Raw genomic sequence first — 10,332 nt, forward strand, 5'->3', positions numbered from 1 at the left:
GACATTGACAGCCTTAGCGTTAGCCTCGTGCTGGGTCACCTGAAGAGGCGTGGTCCGAACAGCCAGCACCTCGTAAAGCTGGTTCTTGGTAATCTCTCAGACCTCGGCTCCCATGCTCTGCAAGAAGGCTCTCATGCGAATCTTCCAGTAGGCATAGTCCTCGCCGGAAAACACCGGGATCTTACCAAGACTCGCCATGGTCGCCGAGTGGTTTTCGAACCGGTTAAGGTATTGAAAACCTCAACCAAGCTCTGATACCAATTGTGGGACCGAAGCCGGCGACCAGAGGGGGGGTAAATGGGAGCCGATCAAAATTTCTTCCGAAATTCATACCGTCGGCCTATATCCCGAAAATCACCCAAGCCCTCAAGCGTTCTGGCCAAAGTTTGGAATAGCTATGGAAAAGCTAAACCAACACAAAAGGCCTCGAATGAGCGAGCGAAACCACGAAGCAAATCGGAAGCGAATCGGGAAAACTGCAGAACTGATCTGCCTGGACCGGTCTGACCGGTGCGCTGGACTGGTCTGACCGGTCTTGCCTACCGGTCTGACCGGTGGCACCCAGAAAACCCCCGAAAACCTAGATTCAAACGGTGAATCTCGACCAAACGACCACGAAAACCGATGAAACTTGGGGGATTGCTTCGCCCCTACCCCGTGAACATATTCCCAAAAGATCTCGTCCTAAAGATCAACAAATCGTGAGAATTATGGAGGAGATCAAAAGGGATTGGGGTTTTCTCAAGAACTCAAGAAATCGAATTTGAACACGCTAGTGATTCCAGAGGGTTTAGGACAGGGTTAGAAGCACGTGAATCACAGCAAAGAACTCATGGACTCCTCGCAATCAAGTGCACCAAAAACGAAATCGAAATTTCATCAAACAAGGCACAAAACGAGGAGATGGATTGATTCAAACCGCCCAGAGGGCACGAGGAGGTTAGGGCCTCCTTTCCCAATCAAATCCACAAGAGTTCTCACACAAACAACATTCAAATCTACCCTAAAGAGATGAACTGAGGAAGAGGAACACAGGGGCGGCGGCCTGGGGAAATAGAGAATTCACGGACATAATACAAAAGCCGCACTAGACCTAACACAAGTGAAGGGGTATTTATACCCACGGGACTGGTCAGATCGGTACGCTGGACCGGTTAGACCGGTTGGTTAGACCGGTCAGACCGGTGCTAGGGACCGGTTAGACCGGTTGGCCTGCAGCACCCCCTGTACAACGATCTCATCCGACGGCCGAGGTTCTTTCTTTGAAACGAAGTCTTCTCCGCGATGCCACCGTCTTGATGAAGATCCAGTCCGTGGTTTTGGAGGGTCCGCGAAACCCGGGTAGGTGGCCGGTTTTGAGAAAACCGCCAAAACCTCACGCGCAGGAAGATTCCCGCCTCCGCGCCGTGGCCCTAGACGCCGTTCCCGCCTCGGCCTTCTGACGGCCCTAGACGCCACCCGACGCTCGTCACCTCCTCGCCCGCAGCGAGGCCCTAGACGCCGTCGATGCCCGTCGCCTCCGTCAGTCCCGAGACCGACGTCCGTGCCTCCATGACTCGGCGTCTTCAACCGCCGTCCGCCTCCTTGGTTTTGTGGCGCAAACCAAGAAACCCGCCTTCCGTCGCCGCTTGCGCCCTCGATCCAGGAGTGGACGCCACAGCTGCCGCCCGGTCCGAGCTCCGGTCCCGGCTGCCCTTCACCGCCGTCCACCGCACGGTCCATCGGCCACAACACCTCCACGGCAGCTCCCCGTCGACACTCGATGCCCGTGTACCTGCAATCCAAAGACCAAGCGCACGATCACACCGCACGGTTGACAATTCACTCATCACAAGCAGGATAGAGTACTCTCGTACCTCAGGTAGTAATCTCATAACTGGCTCTATCCCACCTTTTTTGGGCACTTTTACGGCGCACAATACTGCCAATTGGTAGTATGTATAGTATACAAAAGATCCAACCATCCATTAGTAGCTTAATATAAATTGAGAACACTTTTTATTTTTTTGGCAAATTAGCCCCTATATCCCCTCCGTGTCCCTTCTCCCTCCCAGGCCACTGCCCCTCGTGCATCTCCCAACGAGCTCGCCTCCTCCCTTCTTGGCTGCCGCCCGTCCTCTGCAACTCGCAGGTGCCATGTGCCTCCTCTCTTCCAAGCCGTCGGCCCTCATCGTGGGTGCTCCATTTGTGGCGGCGCCTCCTTCCCATGACCCCGTGCCCACCTGCGTCAGGCGTCCTCGTGACCCCGTGCCCACACGCTTAGTTTGGTTAGAGTTTGTGATCAGTGTTTTCCCTTCCGATAGAATGTTTATAATTGCTCATTGCATGAAGGGGGTTTGCACGGCATTTAACCTCTGATCATGAATCCTTTCCATCCCCCTGTTCATTTGGTTCTAGACTGATGACTACAAGTTTAGCATGGGGATGCTTGTGGTTACTTAACTACTGAAGTAATATTTTGCAGAGGTTTTGGTGCTCTAATCTGAATTGCAGAGTCTTCATCAACTAACTGATAGCATGGCTGCTCGTTTTTTCTATTTGAAATGCCAGATTTATAATTCAGTGAATCATTTGTTTGTCATAGATTTTTTTAATAATGTTTGCAGATATCTTTGAGAAGTAAATGAAGTCGTACTAGTTTGTAGTATGTAGAGGCTGAATGTGAATCTACTGACTGAGCTTACTCTCTCTCTCTCTCTCTCTCTCTTTCTGTTGTAAATGTCATGCCGTGTGTGTATCATGTCAATTAATTTTCTTTCAGAACTTATGATTGATGACTCTGAAAGAGGATGAAGTGCAATCCGCAGATTGTATTGCCCTTCAGTAGTGTACATATACAGGCTGGCTGCACGCCAGCCGAGCTCAAAGGACGCCGCGCATGGCGGGCGTCCTGGCCGGACGAGGTGGAGCAAGGGGAGAGACTCGGACGGCTAACAGATAGCGCCTATCCTATCAGCTATCCAACAAGATTCAGTCAGCCACTTTGACCCCCACCTCCGGGCAGTTCGTGCGTCATCGGCGATGCACAAACTGGACCGAAAATCCTCGAACACCGCCTTTGGCAAGCCCTTGGTCATGATGTCAGGTATTTGCTGCCGCGTCGGAACATGGAGAGTGCGGATTTCACCAATTGCCACCTTTTCCCGGATGAAGTGAACATCTAGCTCGATGTGCTTGGTACAGCCATGGTGGACTGGGTTCTTCATGAGGTAGACCACGGACACGTTGTCGCAGTACAGGAGTGTCGCCTTGTCAATCTTGATGTGAAGCTCGCCGAGAAGATGACATAGCCAGCAGCACTCTGCGGCGGCGTTCGCCACTCCTCTGAATTCGGCCTCCACGCTGGACCGTGACATGATGGCTTGGCGCTTGGAGGACCACGACACCAGGGAGTCACCGAAGAAGATGCAGAAGCCTGACATTGAGCGGCGCGTGTCTGGACAGCCTGCCCAGTTCGCGTCCGAGTAGGTGACGACCATCGGTAAGGTCGACCGCCGGAGCTGCAGACCTTTGGTAACCGTGCCACGAACATAGCGGAGGATCCATTTCACCAATATCCAGTGCACATCCATAGGATCATGCATATGGAGACACGCTTGTTGCACGGCGTAGGTGAGGTCCGAGCGCGTGAGCGTGAGATATTGGAGCGCGCCGATGCTGCTGCGATATAACATCGGGTCATGCACCGGCGTGCCTGTGGTGGAGGACACCTTCGCCTTGACGTCGAACGAAGTGGAGGCAGGCGTGCAGTTCATCATCTCGGCGCGCTTCTCATCGGCGTACTGTGCCCGGGACAGGAAGAAGCCGACAGCCATCCGCCGTACCTGGATGCTGAGGAAGAAGTGGACGGGTCCTAAATCCTTCATCGTGAACTCAAGGCAGAACTGATCGATGATGCGATGTAGAAGCTCCGGTGATGAGGCAGCGAGCACAATGTTGTCGATGTACAACAGCAGGTGCGCCTCAGCTGCGCCATGGTGAAGTACGAAGAGGGAGCCGTCAGACTTGGCGGGAATGAAGCCGAGCAAGTGCAGGTGAGTTGCGAAGCATTGGAACCAGGCCCGTGGCGCCTGCTTCAGGCCGTAGAGTGATTTTCGGAGGAGACAGACTGCGTCCGGTTGTGTGGTGTCGATGAAGCTCACCGGTTGCTAACAGAACACCTGCTTCGCTAGATCGCCATGGAGAAATGCGTTTTTATGTCGACCTGGTGTAACCGGCCAGTCGCGCACCGCTGCTGTCGTGGGCTTTTGAGGGTACCCACAGCCGGGTGGCGGAACGCACCCGCCTAATCCCCGAGGGGGAGTACTCGGGGAAGCGCAAAGCGATTAGGCTGATCTAGCTTGGAGGCAAGAACGCAAGGACACTCGGGTTAAGAGTGGTTCGGGCCGCCGGAGCGTAATACCCTACGTCCATTGTGAGATGTATTGCTCTTAGTAAGAATGAGTCTATCCTCTTCCCCGCCGGGACTCGAATGCCGCCTCCTCTAGCGAGCGTCTCCCTTTTATAGACCAAGGGGGCATGTATACAGGCATTCAGACCCCGACAGGTGGGTCTAACGAGGATGTATAGTATACTGCGCAGAAAGCTTCAATGGAGCTACAGCAGTTGTGAATCTCTTCTCGGATACGCTTCATCGTCCTGTAGACTCTCTGACCGAGAGAAGTCTTTATTTGTCCCATCGACGAGGCGCCCGTTGGGGGCAATGTAGCTTGCGGCGTAATCTGTCCAGGCTACCATGTAGGCGTCATAATGGGCGAAGCCGAGCCGTCGTGTCCAACTGGCATAGTAGACTTTCATACGCGGCGTGGGTGGCGCCAGCGACTGCACTGTACGCCTTGGTAACACGCGACCAACAGTGCAACCTGGCAAAAACCACCTCGGGCTCTGCCGTGGCAGAGCGCACTTCCGCCTACCGCATTGAATGCGGTGGGTAGGCGAGTCTTCCAGTGGAAGCCATGCGGCCTCGCGCGCGTGCCCGCACCTGCGGACATGTGGTGGCTTCGGACCAGCCCCAGGTGGGGTGTCGGTTCCACCCCGCCGAGGGGTCCGGATAGTATATGGGGTCCGGGACCCTGGCGGGGGTCCGGGGCTCCACGGGAGGTCCGGGACCCCCAGCTGTTTTGGCTGAGTACTACCTCCTCCGGGACACGCGGCGTCACCGGACCTTCCCCGGGTGGGGAGCGGGTCCGGGGCCGTTTGCCGGGAGAGTAGGACTCCGGACCTCAGGTTTAACCGATGCCCCATCGGTGTAATGCGTCGGTGCAATAACGTCAGCAGCAGGCACGTGTCAGAGCTGCTCAATGGCTATATGGGACTCAAACAGGGTGACCGGTTGAACCGATGCCACCCTATGCATAGGCATCGTTTCAACTAGCCGTTTGAGTAACGGCTCCATGGGCTTGATAGCCTTTATATATGTCTTCCCCCGGCCATTTTGGAGTTGCTGGAGACCTGAACCACCCCACACACATTGAAGAACATCTCCAAGCCTTCCAAGTGCTTAGTGATCAAATTTTTAGTCCTTAGCACACCTTTGAGAGTGTTAGTGCTAGATTAGCTCTTAAGTGAGTGACAGTACAAGGTGTTGTTGCCTTGTGAGCTAGTTCTTGAGTGAACCATACTTGTATCTCGGTGTGCCGGCCATCCTTGGAGTCTTGGTGGCTCTCCGGCAAGTCTACGACCCTCCGGCTTGGTGTGGAGCGGCGTGGACGGCTTTGTGCGGGGGATGTGGAGACCCCCATCCTTTGTGGAGAAGTTCCTTAGTGGAAAATGGGATCAAGGTGACCGTGGTGACTTGATGTCCCCGTAAGAGACTTCATTGCCAGGAAGCAATACTCTTTGTGAGTGCTTCAACAACGTGGAGTAGGATTGGCTTTGTGCCCAACCGAACCACGGGATAAATCTCGCGTCAAGAGTTTGCTTCCTCTCATCCTCTCTTTAAGCTTCCGTATTTATTTCTTGCAACTTGTGTGCCTTTACTTTCTTAGAGTAGTATCTTACTAGAATTGGCTATAGGTTGCTAAACTCTTTTGGGATGATGGTTTCATATTAGAAGAATCGTAGTTGCACATCTAGATAGCATGTTTTAGTTTAAGATTTTGCGCAAACTAGTTGGAGCCATATGTTAAGGTTGTAGATTGCCTAATTCACCCCCTCCCCCTCTTAGGCTACGAGCACCCGATCACTTTCAGCCGCGAAATGCAGACAGTGTGTAGCGTCACCGGTTTCGCCACTAGGGAGAACATTTGGTCGAAGTCCAAGCTAGGGCGCTGCGAGAAGCCACGCAAGACCCAGCGTGCTTTCCTACATTCCAACATGCTGTCAGCATGGAATTTGTTCTTGAAGATCCATTTCCCTGTGATGACATGTGCACCACGAGGTCGAGGCACCAGCTCCCAAGTGTCGTTCTCCTTGAGCATGTGGTACTTGTCCTGCATCGCCGCGAACCAGGCGGGGTCGCACAGGGCGGCGTGGACCGTGCGCGGCACATCGTCGACCTCCGTAGTGTTGGCTAGCGCAAATTAGGCTGGACAATTCCATCCTTGCGCCGCATGACCATGGGATAGCCCATGGGTGGTGGTGGAGGGATTGGCGTGGGCTCATCGGGGACGGACTCCAGAGCAAGAGGTGCTGATGAAGTCGTGGCTGTAGCTGGCAAGGAAGGGGACGAGGTCGCAGGAGGTGCCGGTTGCTCCAGCACCACTGGAGCAGCAGCTGATTACGCTGGCGAGGATGTGTGCATGGCCACGGGTGGCACCGTACCCGCAGGGAGTCATCGAGGAGCCAGGAATGGTAGCTGCTCAATGTGAGGAGGTGGCAATGTCATCGGAGCTGGCGGCAGTGACTGAACTTGGCGAAATGGGAACACATGCTCGTCGAAGATGATGTGCCTTGACGTTAGAACTCGCCGTGTGGTGGTGTCGTAGCATCGATATCCTTTTGTGTTGTCAGGGTAGCGCAAGAACACGCAGGGAAGAAAGCGCGGCGAGAGCTTGTGGGGTGTTGTCACGGTGGTGTTGGGAAAGCACTGGCAACCGAATACCCAGAGGTGCGAGTAGTCCAGCTCTGAGCCGAAGAGGAGGAAGAAGGGTGTGACATTGCCGCGTGAAGTGCAGGGTCTGCGGTTGAGCAGATGGGTTGCAGTGTGCAGCGCGTTGGGCTAGAAAGAGAGCGGCACACTAGCATGGATGAGCATGGTGCGTATGCTGTCATTGAGGGTCCGCAGAATGTGTTCTGTGCGGATGTTCTGTTGCGAAGTGTAGTTGCAGGTGAGCCGAAGTATGATACCGTGCGCGGTGAGGAAGGAGAAAAAAGCGGCGTTGTCGAACTCATGGCTGTTGTCCATTTGGAACGCCATGATCAGCCTGCCGAACTGTGTCTGCACAAAGGCATGAAAAGAAACAAGCGTGGCGAGGACGACGGACTTGCGGCGAAGCGGGAACGTCCAGACGTATTGAGAGTAGTCATCAAGCGCGACAAGATAGTATTGGAAGCCGGAATTGCTAGTAACAGGCGGTCCATACATCACAGTGCAAGAGACAAAAGGGAAAAGGGGAAACAGTATTTGATTCACTGAAAGGAAGCCGAACATGTTTGCCAATGCGGCAAGAGGTGCAAGAATGTTTATTAGTCGGCGTACAATGAAAATCTAAATTTTTGCATGATTCGAGTGAAAGCAGGGCGTCCTGGATGACCCAAGCGAGCGTGCCACAGGTCGACGGTGACATGAAAACCGATGGAGGGCGGTGAAGTGGTGGAGCGCAGAGGGTAGAGGTCGCCGGAGCTCTCACTGCGGAGGAGAACCGCCTTACTACGAAGATCCTTAATGGAGAAACTGAGAGGGTCAAATTTGACAGAGATAGAATTATCTTTGGTAAGGCAGCGGACAGAAAATGAAGCAAGGAAGGAGAGACAAGAACATCTCGCAGGATAAGGGTAAAGGGAGAGGAAGATGTTGGAAGGGAGTCGTGGCCAGTGCACTGCACAGGCAAGGAGGCCCCATTCCCAACAATGATCCGAGAGGATGATGGGGAGATGGAGGACAACATACCAGAATGGCCCGCCATGTGCGACAAGGCGCCGGTGTCGAACACCCAATCGGTGGCGCTTGGTGGAGAAGACTGCAATGACAGGTTGGTGAGCGCCTGATACAGGGCCAGCTGCATCGCGCCAGCCGGGGCATGCTGTGCATTCAGCGACTGTTGGGGTGCAGCACCGGGACGCGCACCGAGGACGCCAGCAACCGGCGGGGTTGTCTGGAGGTGGGTGAGTGGCGAGGCTTGCACGAAGCCAGTCCAGAGGTTCACCCAGGACGCCACGGGCGCACCGCGGGACGCGCTGGTGAGGGCACCCGTGTTCTGGCCGCCGGAGGAGGAAGAGATGGAACCGGCATGGACGAACTGCTTCTTGTGCTTGCGTGGACGATCGTTTCTGCCGGCAGCACCGGCGGTGGGGTTGGCGAGTGCAGCCGTAGGGGAAGAGCCCGATCCGGCAACGGGCACGTTGGTGGAGGCATTGGCGGATCGGGATGCGGCGAGAAGAGCGATAGACATGGCCTTCTGCGCCCGATTGGCGGACCAGACCTCCTGCTGGAGAAGGAAGGACCGCGCTTGGAGGAACGTCATGGAGGCCGCGAAGCCGAGATCGTGGGGATGCAGTTAGCGAACTTGTCATTCAGCCTGCTCAGGAGGTTGATGACGAGCTCTTGATCGGTGAGTGGCGAGCCGACGTTGCGCAGCGTGTCTGCTAGAGCCTTGATCTGGCCACAGTACTCGGTCACCGTCATGTTGCCCTAGCTGAGGGCATGAGGTGCATGCCGTGCCTGGACAGGGCGCTGCACGATGTTGTCGAGGAACTGGGAGCCGATCGCTGACCAGGCGGTGTAGGCGTTGTCGTTGGGCTGGATGACCGCCGAGAGGAGTTCAACGGAGAGCGTGGTGTAGAGCCAGGACACGATGCAAGTCTCGATCTGCATCCACTCGGTGTCGGCGAGCATGGCACTAGCGTCGACCGTGCTGTCGATATGATCCACGAGGCCGAACTTGCGGAACGCGATGTTGAAGAAGGTGCGCCAGGTGTCGAAGTTGGAGTCGCAGAGATCAAGAGTCACGGGAACATGAGACTAGATGTTGATCAGCTGCGCTCTCGCCGCCAAGATGGCCACAGTCTCTGTGGCGAAGGGGTTGGTGTCGTCAGAGGAGTCCGAGCTCGGCGCCATGGCGAAAAGGAGGAAGATGAAGTAGAGGAGAAGGAGCGGAAGCGAATTAGGATCAGATGGCGAATGGTACCATGAAAGATGATGAAGTGCAACGTGCAGATTGTATTGCCCTTCAGTGGTGTACATATGCAGACTGCCTGCACACCATCCACGCTCAACGGACGCCGCGCATGGCGGGCGCCGTGGCCGGACGAGGCGGAGCGAGGCGAGAGACTCGGACAGCTAACAGATAACGCCTATCCTATCAGCTATACAACAAGACTCAGTCAGCCACTTTGGTATATATTTAATTGAACCATTTGTTTATAAATTGATATTCTTATCTCTTCCATCATACATGAATATATGGTGACACGTATCATGGGTAGTATTTTATATAAATAATAACATAAATATTATATTAATAACAATAGAAATAGTAATTTAGAATTTTATGCTGGTGCACTTTAATAGTTTACTATAATTATATAATTTAGATTTAGGAGTTACTTTAGTTTTTAATAATGATATAATTGGATAAATTATATGAAAATTTTGGGGTTATTTGTATTATTTTTATAATGGCATAAGTGGGTGATTTACATGAAAATTAGGGAGTTACTTTAGACTATTTTCATAATGGCAGAGGTGGGTAATTTAAATACATATTTATGGGGTTACTTTAGTCTATTTTTGTAACCGCAGAGGTGGGTAATTTGTTTGAAAAGATATTATATCCAGTGGCTATTATAATTTAGAGTTGTCGGATTGATGGCCAGATGTTTCTGATTTTTGTGAGAATTTCTAGAATTTCTCTATTTTTGTAGAGTGTCCATCTATGATCCTAGGTAAGTTTATGTGAAAGCTTAAAAGGATCCTAAGTAAGTTTATGTGAAGGTTTAAAAAGAATCTTTAATTAATAATAGTAAGATAAGATGCCTGAAGCAAGGCGCTGCTATCATTGGATTCCAGAGACCAGGTCACAAATTTCCGTTGCCGATTCTGGATCAATTCGAGCAGCTGACTCATCATAGGTGCACGTGCACGTACTTATCTGTTATCTCTGATGTACAAAGGAGGTTCTCACTTCTCTTATGATGCGAACACCATATAGCACTATGAAATATGAACTTCCA

General features: G+C 53.0%; 1 protein-coding gene across 1 annotated transcript; it reads right to left on the bottom strand.

The window, feature by feature from the left end:
- Window positions 1–2,930: 2,930 nt before the first annotated feature.
- LOC120645988 (uncharacterized mitochondrial protein AtMg00810-like) lies at window positions 2,931–6,437 on the bottom strand. Its single transcript, XM_039922687.1, has 2 exons — window positions 6,308–6,437; window positions 2,931–3,967 (listed from the first exon to the last, which is right to left on the bottom strand). The coding sequence occupies exons 1-2, from the start codon at window positions 6,435–6,437 to the stop codon at window positions 2,931–2,933; spliced, it is 1,167 nt and encodes a 388-aa protein (XP_039778621.1).
- Between the last annotated feature and the right edge of the window lie 3,895 nt (window positions 6,438–10,332).

The sequence above is a fragment of the Panicum virgatum genome, chromosome 8K (genome assembly GCF_016808335.1).
Source record: "Panicum virgatum strain AP13 chromosome 8K, P.virgatum_v5, whole genome shotgun sequence".
Taxonomy (NCBI): domain Eukaryota; kingdom Viridiplantae; phylum Streptophyta; class Magnoliopsida; order Poales; family Poaceae; genus Panicum; species Panicum virgatum.